The sequence below is a fragment of the Seriola lalandi genome, unplaced genomic scaffold (assembly GCF_002814215.2).
Source record: "Seriola lalandi dorsalis isolate HSWRI2012SDOR001 ecotype SW California unplaced genomic scaffold, Sedor1 jcf7180002054580, whole genome shotgun sequence".
In the NCBI taxonomy this organism is placed as follows: domain Eukaryota; kingdom Metazoa; phylum Chordata; class Actinopteri; order Carangiformes; family Carangidae; genus Seriola; species Seriola lalandi.
In genome coordinates, this window is record NW_019525133.1 from 1,715,295 (window position 1) to 1,740,472 (window position 25,178).

At 42.3% G+C, this 25,178-nt stretch overlaps 1 protein-coding gene across 1 annotated transcript; it reads right to left on the minus strand.

The window, feature by feature from the left end:
* Nucleotides 1-1,374: 1,374 nt before the first annotated feature.
* On the minus strand, nucleotides 1,375-25,138 carry LOC111663762 (protein FAM53B-like). The gene is made up of 5 exons (XM_023418069.2): nucleotides 24,970-25,138; nucleotides 14,844-15,107; nucleotides 12,355-12,409; nucleotides 9,733-10,607; nucleotides 1,375-2,648 (listed from the first exon to the last, which is right to left on the minus strand). The coding sequence occupies exons 2-5, from the start codon at nucleotides 14,922-14,924 to the stop codon at nucleotides 2,295-2,297; spliced, it is 1,365 nt and encodes a 454-aa protein (XP_023273837.1). The 5' UTR covers nucleotides 14,925-15,107; nucleotides 24,970-25,138; the 3' UTR covers nucleotides 1,375-2,294.
* Nucleotides 25,139-25,178: the final 40 nt, after the last annotated feature.

Sequence of the window (25,178 nt, forward strand, 5' to 3'; positions counted from 1 at the left end):
CATTTGCCAGCGCAGCTACAATGCTCCCTATTTATAGTGCTTTTACCTCAGATATTAACCCACTCTCCCCACCCCCTCACTCCGCCTGCCACTTCCTGCCAGAGAGGAAACGTGTGTGTGTGTGTGTGTGTGTGTGTGTGTGTTACTGACCTTTGGGAGCAGTGAGCAGTCACACTACTGTTGATAGCAATGGGATTTTGTGTTTCCAGCCTTTTGTGTCAAGTTAAAGAAGTGAGGTGTGAACAGATGTCTGAGCCTTTCACCAGCTTGTGCCTGTTTTTGTTTTCCAATCCTCTCAATGTGAGCCCTCTGCCTTCTTTTCCTCATCTCATCTCTTTTTTTGCAACATCTATAGACAGAGAGACATACTCTCACCCACTGGGAGTGAAAAAGAAGGAAAAGTAATTGCTACTCCAGCTTTCCAGGTCAGGTGACAAGTTTTCCTGCCTATATGAGCATATCACATTCTGTATCTATTTCAGAGCCTTTGAATGAATGTGTGTTGTACACGCTTGGGTGTGTGTTTGTGTAAGCCAACACTTCAGGGTTGAGATGTCGGAGTTCACCTTCCCTCAAGGCTATGATCGAAGGAAAAGCTGCAACAGGCTGGAACATCCTGTTTTGGACGTAAACACTGTTATGCAGACAGGGCTTTCCTCTCTGTGTTGGAAAAACAATCTGTCCTATCACTTTATATCAGCAATCAGCCTCCCCAGTTTCTAATAATAATGAGGACACAAGTCTTTAATTCAGTTTAAAAAGAGCGAGACCCCTTTGCTAAGTATAAAATAGGTGGCAGGTGCTTTGAGTTTGTTTCAGTAACTTGGACAGACATAAGAGAGACATGATAGGAAATCCCAGGGAGGAACAAACTTGCATGGCCGACGTGTCTGTCTGCCTCGCAGGTCCCGGGACATTTTCTCCTGACATCACCTCCTCTGGTCACTGCTGGGTTACTGGCCAGTGATATTTCATGTCTAGACTTCCTGCCATTTTCTTCGGGACTGGTGAGTAACATAAGGGCATAACACAGATGTTTACCTAACTTACTGTATTCATCAAGTCAGCTGTAAATAGCTGTGAAAAACTGTGAAAAGAAATGAGCTGATTAATTTGCTCCATAGCCAAAAGACATCAAAAATGCATCTGTGCACATTCAAAACAACAAAGTTTGAATGAGTGAACTTTGATGCAATGGTTCTGAAATGTGTTGCAGGAAGTGAGTGTGGGGGAGCGAGTGCAACTTCTAAAGAGTATCTGGAAACTTTGCAGCTTATTCAGACTTTTGATCTGTCAAAGAGAAATCTGTCTTCCACACAGCAATCTTGCAACAAACAGAAAGCAATCATTAATAAGTCGATATTAAACTAGACATATGAGTGCAGGTTGTAAATTTATTCATGTCCATTCTGTTAGAAGAAAGACCTTGTATTCTTGCTCCTTCACAAACAGCTCATAAAAAACAGTTACTTAGAAAAATATACATTGATATTAGAACTGAAAACTTGAGATTCAGTGTTTAATTCAAATATACAATTTGCATATGAAGAAACTACAAAAAAGGTCAGAAATGGTGGCTTCGATTGAGGCCAGTTTCTTGAAGAGAACTGGGAGAGCAAGCATCCAAAAGAAGGCACTGTCAATTTCTGAACTCCTCATAAAGCTTATTGAGCCTACATTCAGCAAAAAAAAAAAAAAAAAAAAAAAAAAAAAAATTTGATTTTCATGTGTGCACAAAAGATGAAGAGGATGAGGAAAGTCAAGGGTAAGGCTGTGAGAAGATATTTCTTCATCGTGTTTACCCCTCCCTTTTTCACCCCATCCTTGACGCCCCCACTTTCTCTGGAAAACAAACTCGAGCTAAATACAGGAGAGCCCAGCTACTGCTACAGTACTACAAACCTAAAGTAACCGACTTTGGAAAGGTCATCAGGTTGAGAAGACAGTGGGGGCTGGGAAGTTTTCTTAAGACTAACCCTCACTTTCCCACTCCTGAGTTAAGCTGAATACCCCCCCCCCCCAAAAAAAAACAAAACAAAAAAACAACTAAGGTCACTGCTTTTTGATTCAAACAGTAAGAATGTTCAAGGCAAATGTGTCATTAAGAAGCCAGCTGTTAACAACATACTTAATCTTTCATCATCTTTATCACTTTCTTTGTCTTTCTTTCATTTCTCACTTTCAAAACAACTCCTCCCTTCTCTTCTTCACATACTTCTTAGTAGCCATCTTTTGGTACATCATCAACGTCCAATTACCTTCTACAACAGTCCAGACACAGTCTTTTAAAATGTTCAGTTTCGTTCAATCTGGTCAAGATCAAGCTCTCCCCCCAGCTGAAAAATGTCCCTCTGTGTCCCACAATCACCCTTCCAGAGGGTGCGTTTACCACCCATGATGCCGATGGGAGACCCGGGCCGCGAGTCCACGCTACATGCCGAATCACTATCGAGCTCTCCATAGGATGAATCCTCTTCCTCCTCATCTCCCGCAACTTCCTGCCGTGACTCCAGTCCGAGCTCGGACACAGCAGTGAAGTCTGAATCTGGTTGGCTGGAGGTCTCGGGGGAGGGCAGTGGTAGACTTGATTGGCAGCTGTCAGTGGCTGTGAATCCAGGGCAGCTCAAGCTCTGAAAAGTCTGAAGTTTCTGAATGGAAGAGACAAAGAGAAAACGAAAACAAGATAAATGTTGGTTTGCAGCTCACCACGTGTTCACATTCTGGCTATGAAAGTAGAAGGATTTGGGGGTTCGAGCTCAGGGTTTTCCAGAATGTCAGTTTGAGATTGGGTTTCAGGTCGGGGAGCCAAAAGCTGGCCTACCCTGTCATCGATGGCATATGAGCATGTAAACACACAAGCACACCAGTCATCGAAGAACACACACAGAAAATAAAACCTTCTGGGTCGTATGAGAAAAAAAAAAAAAAAAAAACACAAAACACTGAGATGAGTTGCAAACCACAGAGTATCTTGTTTCAAACTGTGCCGTAGGCCACTGTGACTGGAAACCCAACCCTGTATAGTGGAGGACATTTCTTGTCTAAGCCAGTCTTATTCACAGTTGTTATGTTTTGTAGTTCTGTGCTCTTAGGGACAATATACGTACAGCCACATGTGGTTGGGTTTTTGCTCTCAGCATCTGACCTTAAAGAGATTTAATCCACTAAGTAGTTGTCTCCGGTTTTGCTTTCATGCTCTCTTTCCATTCTGAATTCCTCTCTGTAACAAAGACAAGCAGCCGTGCAGCGCAGTGAAAGGGTTAATGATCTCTGGAGTGCCCCAGCAGCAGATGTTGGAGGCATGGAGGTGAATAGAGATGAGGTTCTCTCTATAGAGCCTTGGCTTACATGACGGACACCTCTAATGTTCCCTAGCATGTGTTAGGACATTGCTTTTCCTGTTACAATGAGGTGGGAGTCTCCCTTTCTTAAGTCTCACTTTAGTAGGCCCACTTTTTTTTTTTCCTGCCTTGATTTAGCAAGGTCCAAATGAAAACTATAACGCAGAATTTTTGGCTGTCTGAGTTAAAGGTTTGTCCACTTTTGCTGGATTGATTTTTTTTAAAGTTAGCTGCTCAAACACAGGATACTTCATCTGCAAGTGCTTGAGGTGATCATGTGAGGAGTGGGAGGCCTTGCTGTAGTTACCCCACTGGAGTGGAAAAGGGGATTTCTGAGTCCTGGCTTTCTCTGTTCAATCCCCGGTATTACCCCACTACTAATTATCACAGCAGAGGAGGAGACGAAAGGAAGAGAGAAAGGAGGGGGCAGAGGCAGTTTCTCCACAATATGCTTTCTATAAAATCTACTCAAGCTGACTGGGATTTGGGTGGGTGTGGTGTTGGGGAGTAGGGTAGGATTTCTACTATGTACCCCTACCCAGATGGAATACGTCCATACATACACACACATAAACTATATTCACCATGAACAGGCATACACGTCAGCTCTAACCTCATGCTGTCATGTCTAATATAACCCACTGCCAGAGCCAGGCGTTGGGTTTTCTTGATCTAATCATTTTCAGACTAAAAAATTAACACTTAAAAAGCGGTACTCCAGTGATTTAGTGTTGCGTTTTCACAAAATTGGGGGATGCACAATAAACATTTAGAAAAGACAAACAGATATCATAACTTTTAGTCACTAGCATCAAGCATTAAAGTCAAAAAACCCTGGATACTTCATTTCCCAGAATGCAGCTAGTCTTTAATTAAACCATTCCAGGCATAATCAGGGTTATTTTTTCAATTTAGAAAAGCTGCTCCAAAGCCACAGAGAACATTATATAATTGTTTTCAGAGACAGAGTATTACGCCTCATGACAAGTAAACTGAGCTTCACACATAAACTTGGTGGAGTGCTCCTTTAAAAGTTTTCAGTTGTAGGTCATGTGGTGCTTTAATAGCACAGGTCCCAGAGCTGTGTTTGAAATGACACATGTCAAACACTGGCAGCAGATAACACAGCAGAAACACTCCTGAATCTGTGTACAACACAGCCGAACAAACAGGACTGGGAGGATTCACAATGTCACATTGTTTTAATAAAGAAGATGGTAAACAATATCGTCTGACACTGTGATACTAAACGCATGATTGAATCTCATCTTTGAAATTATGAGGCTTTTGTCCTACACATTCCATCCAGTACGTGTGTGCATCATTTCCGGGATATCGCGTATACATAGTTTGAAACCTGAGTGAGAAAGGTGGTGTCTTAATGAAACAAAGAGAGGCAAATAAAGAGTGTTAATATATTAAAAAGCTATTTCTGGGGCGCTCCCGTGGCTCAATGGGTAGAGCACGTACCACTTAGGCTCAGTCATTACTGCCCTTTGCTGCGTGTCATCCCCTCTCTCTCCCCAACTTTCCTGTCACTCTCTCACTGTCCCTATCGGAATAAAGGCAAAAAACCTCCCAAAAAAATTAATGGGGTATTATGTAATTAAATTAATCCATTCATCAGAGACAGTGGATTACTCTTTAACAGTAAGCCTAACATTTGTTTAAATTGTTGAAAGTCAGGCAATAAAACACTCTTTTATATCTGATTAATGATATTCTTTTAGACATTATCAATTATCCCAACCACGATCAACACAACAAGAACTTCCACTGTAAATACATTAACTTGGGACCAAAAGGCAGCTGCTCTGGGAGAAGCACAAGCACAAGCCAAGAGGTTAAGCAAATATCCTCCTGATAATTAGGGAAAACAATAAACAACAACCTGCTGAGTACAATGGCAAAGGTCCTGCTGTGCACCTACAGGCACAATGTGTGTGTATATATGTATGTATATATATATATATATATATATATATACACACACATACATACACACACACACACACATGCTTATTTGTATAAAATTAAGATAAAAAATTCTAATAAAACTGATGACTAGCTGAATTTCAATGAACGTGCTTCTGTGAAGGTCAAAAAGATGCAACAGCAAATCTTCTTCTTATGAAAATGAAACCATTTTAATCGTTTTTTTTTTTTTTTACAAGGCCTGACTTGTGTATTTAGTAACATGCGCAACCAAGACCAAGATAAGTTGCAGCGCATGATCATGATTGGGTGTGAAATGTCGGCTGCTCAGTTTGTGGAAAGACCTCATTCTGAGTAAGGCTAAGCACAGCCTTGGTGACCCTGCTCACCTTCTACACAACAGGTTCCAGCTAAGCTATCGGGCAGAGGAAGGTTTTTGATCAGACTGATAAAGGAAAGAGAGACAGTACAAAACAAAAAGATTTGATGATTCTCTGGCCAGGGCCATGTGCAATAGTAATACTTGTGCAACACTTCTATGGTGCAATATATCTGACTATTAGTTGCTTACAATTCCAATGCAGAGTTGGTGTCTCAGTGATCATGTAGTCTACTGAATATGAAGTATTTACAGGTGTGTGAGTGAGTGCATGTGTTAGAGGAAGGAAGGGGGCGACTGTATATTGTATAGCTGTATTTATATTTGTTTTTATGCTTGCTTTGTGTATTTCTGCACCTCCACCACTCAAATTTCCCGAGTTTATAACATTTACTATGACACTGAAAAAACAACAGCAAAAAGAATCATGCGAGTACTTTACAATACATTCAATGTACACATTCAAAATATGAGTATATATCTCTGTGCTGAAATGAGGTCAGATAATCAATATCCAGCAATACACTGCACTGAGGAAGACATACAAACAGACCTCCAACAGCAAACAACTGTAAAACAAAAGAGAGGGCAGAGGTGCAAGCAAAGACAGGAATGCTTAACTCATTCCTGACAGCCAGACTACATAGTTGCAGAACGGCACATCAGTTATCTCTGTCGGTGTCTCTGTGTGAACACCTTTGCTTTAGTCATTGCATTTGTCTGGTATTCACTGTACCACAGAGAGAATGCGTGGCAGATATGTGCGAATGCCTTGGCGTGAGATTAAAAAAAAGATATAAATGCAGGATGTTAGGTTTGAGCAAAGGTTGAACAAGCAGAGGTAATATGTCGCTGCACATTGCAAACACCGCACCTCAAGACGCCCACCTAGGTATTCCCTCAAGCCTGTGGGGCTTGACACTCAGCTATGATCACCATGTCTACCATCCCAAGAATGGTTTGAGATGGAAAGAGGAGGGGAGGAGCAGAACGCCTCGAACGTGGGCCAGTGAGAAGATATTAATAGAGAGGAGTGAGGAGTTTGTCTGCCAGCTTCCCTGCAGAAATAATAGCCCCTTTCTCTGCCCTGCCATTTTCCCCCTGAACGCACAGGCAACCGCACACACTCGCACTTTCAACACGACCCCTGTTACCACCTCTACTGCTATAACACAGCTGAGCCAATGATAGCCTGTAATTTTGTCTTCAAAATGCACAATGATCCAAGTGAAGTTGGCAACTGAGGCTATGAAGACAACATACATCCAAGCGAAACTGGCCAGGCAGGCCGTTTCCTCAAAAGCAGTGTGAGCTGCGTCAACAATCAATCAGCAAGTGACCTAGATATCAAACGATAACATTCTCAGTCTGACAGCTCGCTATGCAGAGGAAAAAACAATGAAGGGCCAAGGTGGAAGGGCAGCCAGGGATAAAAAAAAAAAAAACAAAGCAGCAAACAGAGCAGTGAACTGATACACATGGCTGACAGGGAGTATATTTGAGGAATTTTGGGGGTGACCGCACGTAAATCCCCACGGAAGTCGAGTTATAGCCGATTAGCATGACACGCATCCCCAGAATTCACACCCTCCTTTCATTGACCTGGTCGAGGAATCTGGAGGCCAAATTACACCATGTTCCACTGACAACACACACTGGGGACTTGTTATGTGTTGACCCTCAAAATCCAATCCTGCACCCCCTGAACCTCCAGCAGACTTTTTTTTTTTGCATTTATTGTCCGGAAAATTCAGAAAACAAATGTCTGTACTCCTGCAAATGTCACTGGAAAATTACAAAGTTTGCCCTGATGCACAGGAACCAATTACCTTTGCTTTTCCCTAGACTGTATTTGTCATTCACACGCCTATAAAATGGAGGAAGCATGTATGTGTATAGGTGTGAGAAGAAGTAATAACTCTTAATTTACACTGTAAGGCAGGGCCAAGTGGGAGTGTTGTGATGGGACCCACTTCTTGGTAAAGTGTGGGTCACTTAATTCAGACATAGGTCAGCTCACACATCAAGTGTGCCCTGAAACGGCTCGAGTAAAATAATCAAAAGCCAGAAATATGTGATTCTGTCATTTATAACTGCAGGTACAAATCTTTTGTGCAAATCACAGTTCCCATTCGAGGTTGTGAAAATAAATAAGTCAATTGTATCTCTGCCCAACCCTGATGGTAACTATCATGTTCAGTCCTCACTGGAGCTGACACAAGTTGTAACCAGCCCTTCATTTCCCTGTTATCACTTCCTTTTCCAGACTGTTTGCCAGCTATAAGTTTTCCTTTTCTGTTTGGCTCTCACTGAGAAAAACCACCTCGTTTCCCATGACAACTATGTGAATCTGGGTGCCTGTAGTTTAGGAGTTCCAGGTTATTTAATTTAATGTGGCATAGTACAACCCTGGGCACATTAGAAGCTGCATTTTAAAGAGACCAACATCAAGTTAAGTCTGAGTTGTGTAGGAAAAAGATAGAGGCAAAAGGGTTTCAAAATGATACCCTATGAGCTGTGTTATTGCATATGTTCCTCACTCAAGGCATGCAAAAGAATTAATGCAATCATGCAAGTCCATCCAAAAATCAAAACAAAAAAAACTGAACTGAAAAAAACTGAGGTGAGAAACAATGGCTCTGCCAGTTAGTCACTGAGAACAGATACTACTTTCACAATCTTCTGCTGACATGTGCTCCTGCATCTGAGAATTGCTGCAACCAGAAGTAACAACAAAAAAAAACAAAAACCTGACAACTCGTGTGTGTCGGTGAATCTGTGCGTACGTGTGTGATCATCGTGCTTCATTTTTCCCCTTTTAGCAGCTGGCATGACTAGAGGAAACATGCTCGCTAGGCTCCATTACCAAAGCCCTGTTGATCCAACCCTGGCTAGGTCCTGAGGGTGAAAGGCTGGGAACACAAATCTATGGGAAAAGGAAGGGAGGGTGGAGGGATAAATTGATGGTACTTTCTAATAAAAGAAAAGGAAAAGGACGATATTTCCTGGACAGGAGGCACTTTAGCATATCATATGAATGATATGAGTGCAGGAAAGCAGGGGTATACAGGACAGGTTGGCTTTGGTATCAGTGGCTGCTGTCGGTGCTTTAGATTCTATTCAGAATTTCAAGAGCATTGAAATGACTTATGAATCAGGAAGTGATACAAGAATCAAATCAAGATTTTTTTGGTCTCCGTAAAAACATTAGAGCACTGCCAAGCTTCAAAACAGTGCATGCCATTAAGATACTTCTATGGTTCTATTCTTGGTTTGGGTTTGTGCGGGGGTCATTTATACTCTCTGGCTGTTCCACCGCTTCCTCTGACCTCACATAAGAACAAACAAACTCTTGTCGTGGGGGAAAGCAATCCAGAGTACTGTGCATCCAAATATCCCCCCACTATTAATCACATTTGGTTGCTCTAACTGCCTGGCAGTAGACAGAAGGCAAAAGAAAAGGGATGAAGCAGTGCAGTGAATGAAAGATAAAAAAAATATGGCGTAGGAGTTGCAGAGAGGAATCAAATGAATGGTGAGGGAGGTCCAACCTTCGGAAGGGCTATTTACCCAGCGGAGTAAATGAGATGACAAACCCGAGCCAGGTTTGCTAGAGTGTGGCGCTAGGCAGCGTGACCGAACATGAGGAATGCGTCTTTAGTAAGCGCCACTCCCTGAGCTGGAAGGAAGGAGGCCTGAGATCACTTAGCCCTGAAGCCTTGGACCAACAACCCAGAAAACTTAATTCTGCTTGATTTAATCCAGTCCCTGATCAGACCCAGAGAGAGAAAGGCCCAGTTACGATTGAGGATCTCTTGAACTTCCACTTGGTCTAAGAACAAAAAGGTATTTGTCTGTGTGGTAAATGCATTTGATCCAGGATTTAACTAAATGCAATAGAGTCCATTTGGCAGCAGTAAAGCAAAAAATTAGCAATAAGCTGATGCTGATTTATGTTGAATCAGAGAACGTAAGTGATCCTAAACTCTGTGAAATTAGTGAAATTTAATGAAACGCATTCACATGAATGTGAGTATGTGTGCTTGTCTGTGCGTGTCAATATGCGTTCCAGCTAACCTGAGTCATCTTTGCCAGGTCCAGGGAGGGCCGCTGCTCCTGGGCATCCTCTGGTCTCCTGCGCTTCATACCAATCTTTTTGTCATTTAGCACGCAGGGCTGGGACCTGCTCCGAGACAGACATCCCGTGCCCCCGGCTCTCTGGCCAGCTCGCCTTCCTAGTTCTGGGGTGGAGTCTGGAGAGCTGGCCTCCGACGCTTCTTCCCTCTGAAGCTCTGGCAGGCTGATCTGCTCGTGGGATAGGGAGAGAGGCCTGAGGAAGTGGTGATGGCGGGAGTGGTGATGATGCGAGGAAGGAGAGGTAGGGGAGACTGGAGAGGCAGTGAACTGAGGGTGGAGAGGCAGTCGCTGGTTGAAGAACGGTAGATCCAGGGCTCCGTCTGAAGGGACGCTGGAACGCGAGGGCAAACTGAAGCTGGAGCTACGCTGCATGATGGGAAAATGACCACCAGAGAAACCCCCTCCTCCTCGAACACTTCCCCCACTGTGGCACCTTCGTTTCTCCACTGTTGTCCACACTCGGGAGCCCTGTGGCCTCCAAGATGAGCGGAACCCACTGAATTCATCAGAGAACGACAGGGAGCGACACTGGCGTTTGCTCGGGGGTGCCGTGGGAGCTTGGCTGGTGGCTGTAGTGGTGTAGTGTGCAGTGGTGGATGTGCTCTGGGAGTCAGGGCTGGTCATGCTGCTGTTGCTGAGGCTGAGATCTCTTATCAGACTGGTGATTGCCGTGGCGCTGCCTGGCTCCTTGGCCCAGTGCCCGCTCCCCGGCTCAGGCATCACATCCCACAGGCTCTCCAGGGTGGCACCAGACTGGCAGGGAGCTCTCTGCTGGATGGCACAGCTCCGTCCCAGGTCCAGCCACCTATCTGCCTCTGCAATATTCAAAACATACATTCTCACTCTCATTGACCTCGCTAGCAGCCCTTTCTATATCTCATTATCTCACTTGCATGATCACAGCAGCTACAAAGTTCCTAACTGACACAAAGGCACAAACAAGCAGGAAATAAGCTTAAGGCAAGAGGGGATGGTCGCTGTGAGGAGAAGCTGTTTGGAAAATAAGGGAGATTATTGTCTGCTAACTGCACTTGGGAGGTATTTAACCAAGAAGAAAGTGAACACATACTTAAGGGCAGAGAAAATCATGGGCTTTGGTGCATTTAGAAAAATATATAATTTGTCATCAGTCATTTGTTTTAAGAGGAATGACAGGATTAAGCCTTGAGGAAATAACACTGCAGCTGCAGAGTTCAAACCAGTGCTGCTCATTTGTAACTGAGCTGAAAGCCGGAAAACAAGAGCTGAATTGACAGCAAGATGAAAAGAAAGCGAGTCTTTTACCTCAAGCATAGTGGCATTTTTAAAAACTGACATTTAATTCTCAGTGAATTTTAAGACATCAGTGTTTTGTGAGTCTAAAGAAGCTGGTTGTTTTTTCATGAAGAATTTTGTAGTGCTCATTAAGATATTCGGTACATTTTACAGACATGTCAGTCCACCAAAGGTTATGGACGCTGTTTATCAGGTATCCAAAGGACAAGTAGCCACATTCCTGACTATTTAAAACGTGGACCTGCAAGACTGCTGATTCCAGAAACATGAAATGCATATTACGAATCAGCCAGTTAAACAGTTGGAAAAACACTCCCATTAGTCAAGTGGTTAGCACGATTATGCTCCAGAAAGCAGTATGACTTGCCAGCTGTCTCACCATCCGCACAAAAGAGTCTATCACACACTTGTGGGAGATAATACACCTACAGTAAAGTGCCATAGTGGCTTGACGCTTTTGGCAAAAAGGGCCCCTTGCTGATCCAAATCCCATCCTTGTTGGGATGCTTGTCTCCAATTCTGGCATGCTCTCTCACAGACGGAAATCATTGTTTTGGGCGGACAAACAATGTACGGGGGCTACAGTGACGACCTGACAGGAATGTTAGGAAAACAACTTGACAAAGGGAGAAAGGGATGAACTTCAAAAGGCCACCCTTTGAAAACAAGAGACAAAGTGCTGGGTGAACTAACAAGACATGCTAGGCAATCTCAACGTCAACATTAAGAGTGGAAAGAGTAAGCCACGCTCCTCCCTGTGACGTCACCACATCTCCACCCCAAAGGAAAAGAGGACAGTGAGCGATAGCGGGGGGCTTGAATTTACAGTAGCATGTCTTTTAACACAGGGGGTAATTACTGTGACACTAACCAAGCCAAAGGGAAATTGTTGACATAGGCAACAACATATTCAATTACAGTTCACTCCCATGAGAGTGGTGTGCAACGTTGTGTGGAGGCAGGTGCACCCTGATCATGAGAGGGGGATGAGTGACAGACGGAGAAAGGGAGAAGTGAGAGACGGAGTGTGACAGAGGGTATAAACAATGAGACGGTTATAGTCGGGGGGGCGAAGACCTTCATGGTTCAATTCATCAAGGGATCAGAGGGGCGATCCATTATCCTATTACATTTGTGAAATTATGTTACAACAAAAAAGAGCCAGCTCAATGTCCAGATCTTGAGCGAATGCAAAGCACAGACAGATGAGAGGTTTCATTGCAAGAAAAGAAGAAGCAAAGACAGACAGACAGACAAACAGAAATTACATGAATGGAGATAACTCACCCACAGTTCCACAGGAGAAGAGGGTGGTCCCTCTGCTCATGGTGTGGAGCTCGCGCTGTGGACGACGGGCAAACAGAAGGGCAGACAGTCAGGGAGATACATTTACTTAAGTGCAGTTCAAAGCTACTTGCACTTTCACTTATCCTTAACATAAAAACCAACTCAACTACATTTTAAAAGGGAAATATTACACTTTTTACGATTTACTTTGCAGATTGAGATTTTTAAAACCTATACAACACAATGCTGCAAATCCATCTACGCAGCCCAGTTGTATAAGATAGTTAAAATAACTTCACCTCAACCAGATACATCTTTGAAATGCTTACTTAAAGCAACACTAATCAGTATCTTTATGTTATGTGAAAGGTGTCACTTGTGGTCATGAGAATTACACAAAAAATTAACACTTGACTCTGCAGTTCCCCTCAGCTTAGTTTTACAGCCTGCAACTTTACTGTTTACGGTTCACGCTCATTGCTCTCATCAGCCTCATTTGCAGAAACAGGATGATGTTTTCACCAATAATGCTCTGATAAACCATCTGTATGCTACCTGCTCAGCACAAAACAGCACACAGCAAACACAGAGGAGCATTTAGTAGCTAAAGAGTCATAGATATTTTCCTTACGTCACACCAAACCGGTTTTATGTTAGAGTTTTTATATAGAACAAAGGTTATTTAGGGAGTACAGAACAAAGGTAATCTAGGGAGTATAAAAGAGCTGTTTTCACACGCCTGTGTTCACATCAGACACCTACGTTTTCTCACAGGTTACTAATTACAAAAGGGTGGTAACTGTCTGCACAAAGGACAAAAGGAAAATGTGACAATATGTTGCTCTGACTCACCTCAAGATTATCATCACAACAAATACAATCCAAATAAAAGGTTATTATGTTGCGGGGGACAATTAAAAGCAACAATTAGTACAGTCAAACCTCAGGCCTTTAACTTGAGTGAAAAGGTAATATTAACCCAGGTAAAACACAAAAGCTGTGCAAAATCATTTATACTTCATACTTCCTGCCGAGATGTACAATAGTGTAGAAGAGATGTCGAGACCTAATGAGGCTCTCAAGGTCAAAAAAAAAAAAAAAAAAAAAAAAAAGATGTTAGGAGGATACAGCTGTGTTAAAGAACTTTTCTGATTCACCCCAACTTGAGAGGCTGAAGGCCGAGTGTTTAGATTTTGCAGAGACAAAAGATACAAAATGTAAGATTTTATAGAGGCAACGAGGAAACAGCTGGAAAAGTGAAAGCTTTGATCAGATTACAAATTTTACACAGCTCTTCTGTTGTGCTAACTTAGTGGAGTGATGTTAAAAATTAAATGTAAATCCTCCTTATTTTAATTCTACTTGAACTGAAACCAGAGTGTACTGTCAGTGAAAAAGGAAATAGTTCTAAGGAGGAACCTCCCAAAAATGCAACACTAAACATGTTGCTTCTCAGGTCAATTAGAAGTTGCTTGTTGCAACATGTTGGGCAAGGGGTGAAATTAATTGTTAACAGAACACTGACATATTTGGAAACACAAGTGTTTTAGTTGCTCGTATGCTGTTTTGATGAAGACGGTAGAGAGCTCTCAGTCCAAAATGTCCCATATATGCTCATTTGGGTGGAGATACCATATAGTATAATTTACATTATTTTCATACTCAAACCATTAAGTGACCCCTGCCTTCATGAAAGCATCTGCGTTTGTTGCTCCTCATCTATTTGTCAACCATCTGCAGGTCTGGGGCATGTTTAGCCTAATCTAAAAACAGTTATTGAATCAGAAGAAAAAATTCTGGCTGACTTTTCTGTGGAAAAAAATAGGAAAAAAACATACCCCAAAAAATACCTACAAACCTGTGCGTAAGCGTCGCAAAAGTCTAGCGCAGTGGGCAAAGCAGTTATTGAAATACTATGCCCATGCTAACTCCCTCTTAAACCATTGTTTCATTTTCTCTTTAAAAATGTTAAATACATAACATACAAACTGTAAAGAAAACTGGCTTTGAGTTTTTGTTGTTGTAGTTGAGCCTATTTTTTTTTTTTTACTTTTGACTGGGGTCTGTTAAGCTAGCTTTTCCCCCTGCTTTCAATTGTTGGCTAAGCTAGGCTAACCACACCTTGGCTCTCTTGCTACTGAACGCATAAAGATGAAATTCATATAGATTTGCTCACCTGGCTGTGGGTAAGGCAACCGATACAAGTGAAAAAGCTCAGTTCTCCTTTCACTGTGACATCAATGACAGCTAAAGACACCTAAATATGAAATTACTCACTAAGCTAGCAGATTGTGGTTTGGTGTGCAGACTTGCAGTGTTCAAGTGACTGTATGTGACTACCAGTGGCATGTGTGGTGAACTGATCTAGTATAATCACTGGCCTATTTATTTTGCATACGGCCACCTAGCATGTGAAACACTGAGCAGATCCTTCACAACAATAACTAACAACCGGTTTGGTTTGACACAAAAGGTTAAGTTTCTCTTACCAGCCGTCTCTCGGTGTGCTTGGACCTTACATCATTGACACCCTTCTTCTTTTCCAGTGTTTTCGATAAAATGATCACCATGGTAACACGCAGCTCTGCTCCAATCTGTTTGGGTGCAGAAGAAGGCCACGGGCAGCCATCTTAGATGAAGGTGGAGAGCAGATTTGTGTGCATTTGAGCAAAACAGGCAACCCGTTCGTGACCTCCCATCTGCAAAGCAGCCCTCAAGTGCTGAAGATGGTGGTGGTGGAGGTAGGAGGGTGTCTAATGGAAAGAGATAAGGAGAAAGAAAAATATAAATACTGACTCAAAGTTTCTAAGGTTTAGAACCATGTTATGTCATCACAACAGAACATTAAATGTCAGATGTTATCAATTATTTATATTTCCAGCTAACAATCTGGTGCAAAGCTAATCCAAATCCCTATAAATACAACACATGAAGAGATTTATGCAAATGTGGTTATTGTGCCTTGTCCTGTGCCAGACAGTTTGATCAGACCAGATAAATAACAAATATAAATAATACCCACCTCGTTTAAAGTCCCCCTCTACTCAAAAATGTGTTTTGCTTATTGTTACTTTGCTTTCACGGTTCATAATGATGTTTCCACAGAGTCTTCCCATTCATTTGCTCAGAGGGGAAAGTTGCTGCTCTGTGGCCACCTTAAACCTGAGTTTAAGGTGTGCACATACAAGCAGGATATTTGTAATATTACAAGTAGTTTGGAGGCCAGTCATGATTCAGTGTGTAACTTACACAAGTATGATGTGGAAACAAGTGCACAGTCACTTAGTGCTGACTTTTCTTTGAAGTAAGAGACATCTTGTGTCTGGGAGTTTAACTTTTGAAATTAGTGTTATTTGCATATTCATAGATTCAAATTTTCAATGAAAGAGAAGGAGAATTTTGAACAAGGAAACTGCTCAAATTGATCAAACTGAAAACATACCCGACACACATAATAATTTCAAGCAGACGTTTTATATGTCTTAAAACATGTCTGGAGGGGATCTTTAAATGAAACAAGTACTCCGTGAATGAACTTATTTGCTGAAAAAACGTATGTTTCTCACAAACACAAACCGAAATCAGTCAAACCGAAATGGCATAGTGATGGCACACAGCAGTACTTTCATTTAACCATACATGAACCAGGTCATGGTCTATTGTGTGTGGTGACATACCAGTTACATCTCTAGTCTTGTGGTGCAATACAGAACATATTCACATATACAAAAATAAATAATAAATACATAATAAAAAACATATAGGACTGCATTTTCAAAACTAGTTCATGTTTGAATCTAATTGCTGACCCCTGGCTTAAAGCAACACTTCACAACTGAGGTCCAACCCCAGGAATCAATTTTTACCAGCAAAAACCTGATAAACAGCATAATTTCACAGCGGATCGACAGTAGTTGAGAAAAAGGAGTGCTGATTTATGTTTTTCCATTCATTTTCTTTTTACTTGCTGACATTCATGGTAACTTCACCACTCACATACATGCCTATAAAGACACTACCTTTGTGAATAAAACATGCTGCGATACAGAAAAACTGTTTCCTTATCCCTGTAAATAAATAATGGAACATTTTGCATGTCAGCTTAGTCCACAGAACAAATTGGAAACTAAACATGCTGAAACAGTAAGCAAAGTCTAGCTAATCTGGGAAATGACATCACTCACATCATTTGAGTACTTTTGTGGCTAAGAAACATGAATAGAAAAGGATCATATATGGAGCTGCGGTTGCCTCATCGACTGCCTGAACCCACAGATGGTAAAGCACAGACAGTAGCTGCTGCAGTAAACACCAACTCTTAAAATGCTTGGAGGGACTTATATGCAAGGCAGATGGACAAACATGCCTTGTCATGTCTGCACTGCTCAGCCTTTTTGATGCTATATAATGCATGGGAAAGATCTGGGTAAATGATGGGCAGGTTCAGTTACACTTTCTTTACCCTTAGTGCAAGGGGGGGGGCAAAAGTAGGAATAACTGCAGTGTCCTTGGGCTTGAGCCTTTCTCCTTCATTAGCCAACCACTGAACACACTGACACATTGAATTAGAGAGTACCAACATGGTTCAGATCCCCCAATCAACTGTTGGCTAATGACAACTCTATGCTGTGGAGCAACGCATGAGGCTAATGGATCTTCCAGGCCTACTATGTTAGCCTGCCCGTTTAGCATGTGGTTTCATGTTAAGAAAGGGTCGTTGCATTTATATAACATGCTTTGGAGAGAAGGATGCAAGTGCGCACTGGGTAGTAAATGACACTAACTTGGGCACAATAAGAAGGAACATACCATAAAAGAAAACATTAGGGGGGGTTATTCACACAGGCATTTGATAAAGCAATTTTACACCAGCTTAGTCATATCTTGTTATTTTACTATGTCATCTCTATCCCTTCCCTCTTCTCAAGCCCCATGACTACATGAGGACTATAAATGTTTCATGTAGGCCTGCCCCAAACCAACTGCTAGCATATGACTCCCATTATCTCCATTTATCCTGGAGAGTCATTGGAGCACAACTGGGCCTCCGCAGGCGAGAGGGCCTGGTATTGGTGGTGGGAGTCAAAGGAGAAGGGAATGTTCTTCTTGATCAGTTTTGCAGATTACTTTACTGATTAGGGCTGACAGTGAGTAATGGGCGCGGCAATGTAACAGGGTATGTGTGTGTTAGAGTGCGTGTTGAGGAGCATGACGGTTATGCGTGAAGGTTGTTACAGTGCGCTGTTTGACTGATGCTGTTAGGAAGTGTGACGTGTTCCGGCAGGGCTGAAACGGCACCTCCACAGTGAGAGCGAATTTGTGTGTATTTGTGTCTGTTCATGCTAACCTGCGCTTGTGTGCGCGCATAGTGACTGGCAAGTGGGGTCATGGGAGAGGGCAGACCGAGTGTGAATTCAACCCTGGATCCATGCTTACTTAATGAAGCGACTCCTCCTGATGGGGAAACCAGAGCTTAATGGAGAGAGAACTGTGGAGCCTCCACTGATCAGATAAGATTTTCACTGCTCATGAAAAAGCTGTATCGTTTGACTTGCTGTCCTCCTAAAAGAAAATCCAGACAGAAATCAATTTGCCAGACACCACCTACAGGTTTGATGGGTCAGACTCTAACCATTTCCATTATGTGGGCTGTTAAATATAGTCTCATGAAACCAGCCTAAACCTCACAAGCTCTGTTTTACATCCTTCGCTGAAAATCATTCCATACTGGTACCTTGAATCCGGACCAATCAGCAAACAAAAGGGAGTGGCCTCAAAGACAATTTGATTTACTGCCTCTCAATGTTGTACACAATAATTCAAACAAGGCATTTTAGATATCAAATGATCCATGCCCCTGCAACTTGATGTGCTACTTCTGCCTTCAGATTAGTTCAGTAACAAAGAATTTGACATTTTTAGGACAGCTGCCAGCTGCCATGACTTTCCAGTTTGAAAATCAGCAGTGCAGATCAATGACAGCCCAGCAAGGAGTGTAATCATAGTCACCCTACGTTCAGTAATGCCTGTCCCAAGCAGGTATACTAAACCTTTCCAGACTGGAAGGAGTGATGTACAGCTTTGCAATGTTGAACTAAACTGAAGGAGACCATGTTATTGTTTGGGCCTATAAAACATTCAAGGTCCATGTAGCTAAATTTGACCTCCATAGTGGACTCAAATCTAATGTTAATTCTGGTCAGATTTGTGTATGCTGGGGTGCAGGCAGCAGCTCTTGGCTCACAATAGCCAATGACTCAGGAGGGCACTAGAAAGGGCAGCTAAGATAATATGGCTCTTTGCCCAGGCTGTGATTTGTACAGGCAGATGAATAGAAGCCTATTTGGGGCCCCCCTAAAGTTCTGTGACGGGGTGTTTGGTGTCCATCACCAATTGGCTCTGGTAACTGCATACTTGTGCAGAGTGCGTCTGGTGTCAAGACTTTGATCGGTGGCTGCAGCTGAGAGAAAGAAACTAATTTCATACCAATGAAGCGATGAGCACCAAACAAACAAAATACTGCACGGGTGACACAGGTGAAAAACATTAGATTCTTATTCTGAAATGGTTAAATGTTAGCAATCAACTTTTTTTCCCCCTCTAATCAGATCGGCTGTATGTTATAATATATTTTATGGTGCAAGAAGCTGGTTGATAACATCTGTTTAGTCGATATTGCCATGGGAAACAAAATTAAAACATCAAAAGAAAAGTTTTGCACACTCAGGCTTTTTCTAGTTGCTGGTGAATAAAAGTAAGAGCCTTTCTTTTGTTAAAGTCTGCGGTGTGGATTGTTAATTCAGGGTGAACACACAGCCACCCCTCTTTCATATAATGCGGCCGAGGTCGTAAAAATGGTCCTAGGGAGGTCAAGACATACCACTGAATCCTCTGGCCATCACCCTAGTACCCACTGGCAGGGGAACACTGGCCAAAAACACACTACTAGATCTTCAGAAGTGCATAAACAATGAAGTGCTCATTCAGTCAAACTTTATGCATTGTCAGTAGCCAGGTTCTGGCCTCCTTTGGTAGATTCCCCTGAACGTTTCTCTAACGACAGTGACCATCAACCTCTACATAAACACAGCCAGCACTTAAAGTCTCTACTTAATGAGCAATTTAAAAAGATCATTCGCTTTTTTTCTTCTTTTTTTTGTTGCTTTGGAATAGGAGCTGCAGCAGCTCTGCAAAGACAACAGAAGCAGAAATCATAACTCAAAGAACTTCTTGAGCCTTTTTCTCATTAGGCAACCTAACAGTCCTGGTGTTGTTCTCATTGCTTTGTTGGCATGAAAACACACTAGCACAACACCCATATGAAAGCACACTTCCCTTTGCAGTATACACGGGTGCCGCTTCCCTTGTGGTCACATGGCCGCTGCTGAATTGGGTGTGTAAGGCACGGACTTTATTACCAAATGCACACAGAGAGCAAAACCTGTGATATCCTCAAATTGACACAAAGTCTCACTGACCCCTGCATTGAAAAAAAAAAAGGAAGGACACAATACACCAGTGCAACAAACACCACATCACACCCTAATTTTATATTACTTATTTACTGTAAGTAAGCGCCATCATAAAGTAAGTACCGCTATGTTTACCTCAGTGTGATAGCTTTAAGATAAGGCTAACTTTGCATATCAGCTATAGTTACATTTACAGCCAGAGAGCAGATAAGTAAGGTACAACACGTAACTTAATATCATCTGGTCACACCAGCAAGTATTAAAGCATTTTTTTCAACTAAAATCAATCCAGTAAGATTTTTCTTAGATATTTCTGGTGTCCAGTGACTCTCTGACTTACTTCATTAAACAGTTGTGTACACTGTTTCAAGGAATTTCATAGGTAGCCATAGCAACCAAACACAAAACAGAGGATAACAGTGACAACTGTTGATATAAAAAAGCAGACGTCACCCTGCTAGTAAAGAATAATATCTGAACAGCTCATCATGTCTTTATCAGTGAGTGTGTTCGTTATAGGAAACTGGATATTGAACAACCTGCAAACATGACACAGCTTCTCTATTTAGGCAGCCTGAAATTTATACACGTCCCCTGTGTCACAAACCAGGACTTACTTAGCTGAAACTATAAGAAGTTTGACAGGCGTAGCATCAGGTGTTTCAGTTTGAGTAAAGGAAGCATGGGGCCCTCTTGCCCCCTGGAGTGACCCTCGCATGCCACGGCTCTCCATACATCAGGTACCCCTCTAATTACACCCCCCCTCCCCCATATCAATCCTTGCCTTTCCGCCTGTGGTTTCTTCCATTATCCATGAGTGCCTGTTTCTTCTGTACACACAAACCAGAGCCTTAATCCATCAGGGATACATTACATGGGAGCCTCCAGTGCTCCTAGCAATCCCCTGCAATTGCTCAGCTCAATAAGAGGGACCACTCCTACGTTGTGTAAGCAAGTGATGTTATACAGATTGTCACTACCAATCAACCAATACTGAGACATTGCTGCCGTTACATAATGCCACGCTCAAGTTGTGGAGGTGCATTGTGGGTGAGTTGAGAGTGTGTATGGGTGGGAGAATGTCAGAAAGAAAACTATGAGCAGCATTCCTTCGGTCCACTCATTCATTCACGAGGGGGCTCAGCTCACCATATGGACCCTCTGCCTGCTCGGCATAGTGTGTAGTAGGATGCGATTCAAGATTTGGAAGTCAAGGGAAAGGGTGCCATTTTATTGGGTGTTTTCACTAAAACACCAAATACAGACTATACTGTTTAAGCAACTAAAAATAGTGTAAAATGAAAAATATTTAGAGTTCTCCATTCTGCAGAGCTGAAGAGGAAGAACATTGTTGTGTACATTTTGTATTTATTGAGCTGTTATGCTTGTGAGAATGATTTAATTTTATCAAACAATAAAAAAAAACAGCCAGGCCTTATGACATATTTCGCTATGATCTCTGGCCTTCTTTGTGCAGGCAGGATTATCAGGACACACTGGCTCTGTTCACAAGCCTAGGCTTGCACAAAGACCAACTTTCATGGGATTTAGGTGTCAGGTTTGTATGAGGAATATTGTAACTGTAAGACCTACAGTATATCTTGAAGGGGAAGCTGGGTGGTTAAGTTTTGTCAGGACTATGGAAAACCGGTTCTAAAAATACATCAAATTAGGCTGTCTGTGCCAAACACCAACACCGGCTTTCATTTCCCTTTTTTTCTAGGGATGCAACTGGGGGACTGTCTGTTAACTGGTGGTCCACAGCCACATGACTCAGACGGGAGCTACGTGACGACTGACATTTTGAGGAGAAGCCAATCCTGAGCAAACGGAAGAATGCCACTGTCATTCATAACGGAGGTATCATAATGACACAACGCAACAATAAGACAAAACATTAGCTCATCCGGACTATTGTGCATGCCACACTTAACACAGGATATACAAACAAACCCTGCATAACAAATCTATGAGACACGGATAAAAAAAACCCAGAGGGTATAGAGTCACTCATTTGAGAGTCAAAAAGCAACACCACACCACAAAAAAAAAAAAAAAAAACTTAAGATGATTCTTAACTATCACCACACAGCAACATCACAGTGGGATGTGTTGATGGGAGCATTCCTACTGCATCCCAGAATGCTTTTCATCTCTAAGTAGAGTCTGGTGCCTGTCTTGGGGGGTTGGGGGAGTGCTTCTCTGGTGTATGTGAGAATGCCTCTTTTCTTTTCTTTTCAGCTGCAGGTCTTTGGCTCTGTGGGAGTCGAGACGCCAGACTTACAAATCTATCATGTTAATGAGGAAGGAATATACAAAATGGTGAATAACAGCATTGAAATAAAATATACTGTGAAATAACCAAAGTAGTCATTTGTAACTCCCTGAAGCCAAGTGGTAGGAGTTTTGGTGCGTTTGAGGCAGCAGCAGTTATGACTGCAGGTCACAGAGAAGAAAGGGAAGCTTCTGAAATGAATAGAGAGTAGCATGAAGGCACAGACAGGCATGGCTAACAATCCTTTTCTGATAGCTTTGCATAATGCCTCAGGCCAGAGAACGAAGGAAAGAAAGAGAGCCACAGTATTAGAGGAACAGAAAGACAAACAGCAGCGAAAAACAAGGAGAAAAAAAAGTGAGACTGAAATATACAGAATGCAAAAAAACTGAAAAACTGACAGAGGCAGAAAAGTGGCAGCATGTGCGTCAGTGCGTGCACTGAGTGAAAGTTGTACACTGGATGGACCAGTGGCTCGCTCAGCACACAGGCACACAGCTGCACGCTGACAGAATGGAGCTCTAATAGGGCCTTTTGCCTGCAACACAAAGGCACTGCGAATGTGTGCGTCTTAAGCACACACTGGAGCGCAGAGCGATCCTATTTAAAAACCCCAACGGCCTTAATTGCCTCCATAAATTATGTCCATAGCATGTCCAAAACAAGTGTGCAGACTAACAATGCCAGAGCTGTTGTCGAGTACAAGTGCAGTGCATCAAGTTGTGCCTCACTAAAGAAAAAGTGATTATCAGTGAATGCGATGAGATTGTTACTTGCTTCTTCCTGTTTAGTCAGCTACTGGGCCCAAATGAAATGGCTAAATAAAGTATCTATTCATCTATTCATCTATCTATCTATCTATCTATCTATCTATCTATCTATCTATCAAACCTCGTCAGAATAAAAGAGCAAGACGGCCAACTGAATATTTTTACTGAGTCAGTAATGAGATATTTCCAGATTTAAATAATTTTGCTAATTTTGTCAAAGTAAGATATCAAAATGCATTTTGCACAGCTACAGAAAGTCAGGTATTGGCACCAGTATCTGTCTCAACCCTGTCCTTGTGTAATCAACAGGTACAGCACAAAACACATTTGCAGGCTCACATGATAAAATTTGATAGCTATAAATGCTTGTTCACACCGAGCTGTGACATTCCAGCGTTGGTTTATTTTGGAAATCAAAGCAAGGTGCAGACATCATGATCCTCCAAAAACTGGAGAAGCAGATTGGAAGTAGCATAGAACAGGTTTCCTCTGAGCCAGTATTTGTGAGGCGCCCTTATCAACATCCCCTTTGTAATTAGACACTAGAGCTGACATGTAGTGAAATCCTTGCCTGGCTCTCTGCTTCCCTTCCAACTTGGATTTCAGCTATACTTTGCATTTGCGAGAGCGTTTTCTCATCAGGATCCTTGAGACAGCTACTGACATTTCTTGTTTAGTTTAACCAAACCAGCCACCCGTCCCCGCGAGTCAAGGACAACCGCTGCTATGGCGGCAGCAAGAAACATTTCCAGGTATTTCCAATTAGGGTACCCTGGTACCAAACCAGTTCCTCATGGTACTGTGTTTATGGTGTCCACAAAGATCAACCAACTGCCGTGCAATATTGGAAAGGGCAAAACATAAGCACCAACAGTTGCTTCTTAACCCACAAAGGAAAGGAAACAATACTGACACATAAGCTGTTTGGTGCTTCACAGCCACAGTGCTCCATTTTCAGTGTCTTGGCTTTCATTCTTAACTAAGCACACAATATAGTAGTTGCAAGATGAGTATGAAGCCTGCTCTGTGATTAAGATACATATGCACCAGTACTTCCAAACATAAATAGATATTATAAGAAGGGAATTAACTTTTTTCACTTGACAATACAACAGTTTTGAGGCTTTAGGGTGGGTGGAATCTTCTGAATGCCTGGATGTGATTCATTCATTTCATATCAGTTCTTATCAAAGTTGGTAAGCTCAGTTTTATTAATGAGTCATAACATCAATGTACGTGTATTCAGTATGACTCTCTTCTGTGTAGTCATAACAGTGTATATTTTGATTGGACTCTAAGGATGCAGCCTCATATCTTTGCTCAGACAACAGAAACGAAATTGAGGAAGAACCCAGTGGCTCATAGTTTCAACCTCTTCCAGGATTAAAAAAAAAAAAAGCACAGAATTAGGTATTGCAGATTAGTCTCAAGAGGTAACAAAACCCTAAATGTGTGGTGGAGATTGGTGAGAGATATCCAACCAGGCCTTATGACTCAAAGCGTCTCTCATCTCCTCTCACAGACTGTGGTGAGGAGCTGTGTGTCAACATGAGCTGCAGTGCAACCACACTGCCTCTCCACCTACAGGTACTGTTTGACAACAGCCTTAGCTTTATTACAGCGGGTGATAGATGGAGGGGAGTTTTCAGGCTCATAGAGCTTGTGTGCAACCCCCCCCCCCCCAAAGCACATATGCAGAAACTTTAAATGCAGCAACAGGTTGGTCAGGCTGAGCGAGCAAACATATTGTCATATTCAGATGCTGGGACAAAAACTTCACCTCAGCTGATTTAGTCCAGCAACGTTGTAATAACTAAACTGGAGTCAATAATTTAACATCCACAAAAAGTGCAACACGCCACAAGCTGCACTTTTTTATGAGCCTAATCTGGTTTAAAGGTAGCAGAGACTGACTGACAAAATGCTATTACAATTAATGCAACCTAACAAGGTTGTCATCTTATGTTTGAGTCACAGAGAAAAAAAAACCCCAGCATGAGCAAACAAAGTAAACTTCACATGAGTGGAAGAAGAAACATGATGATGCATGCCTGAACACAGCTGTAATGATCATGTATCTGAACAAACACCCTACTACCTGGCCAGCAGAGGCTCTGTCGAAGTTTAGGTCATCTTCAACAAAGGGGAAGGCAGAAAAAACAAAAAACAAAAATCACAAAGGTTTCTCGCAGTTGCAGCCGCCAGTTCGGCGTGGCCAGCGCAGGACTCAGCAGGACTGCGAGCAGCTGAGAGCTCGCTGCTGCTTTCAGCCCTCAGCATTGATTGTAACAATATCCGCGTGCAGAC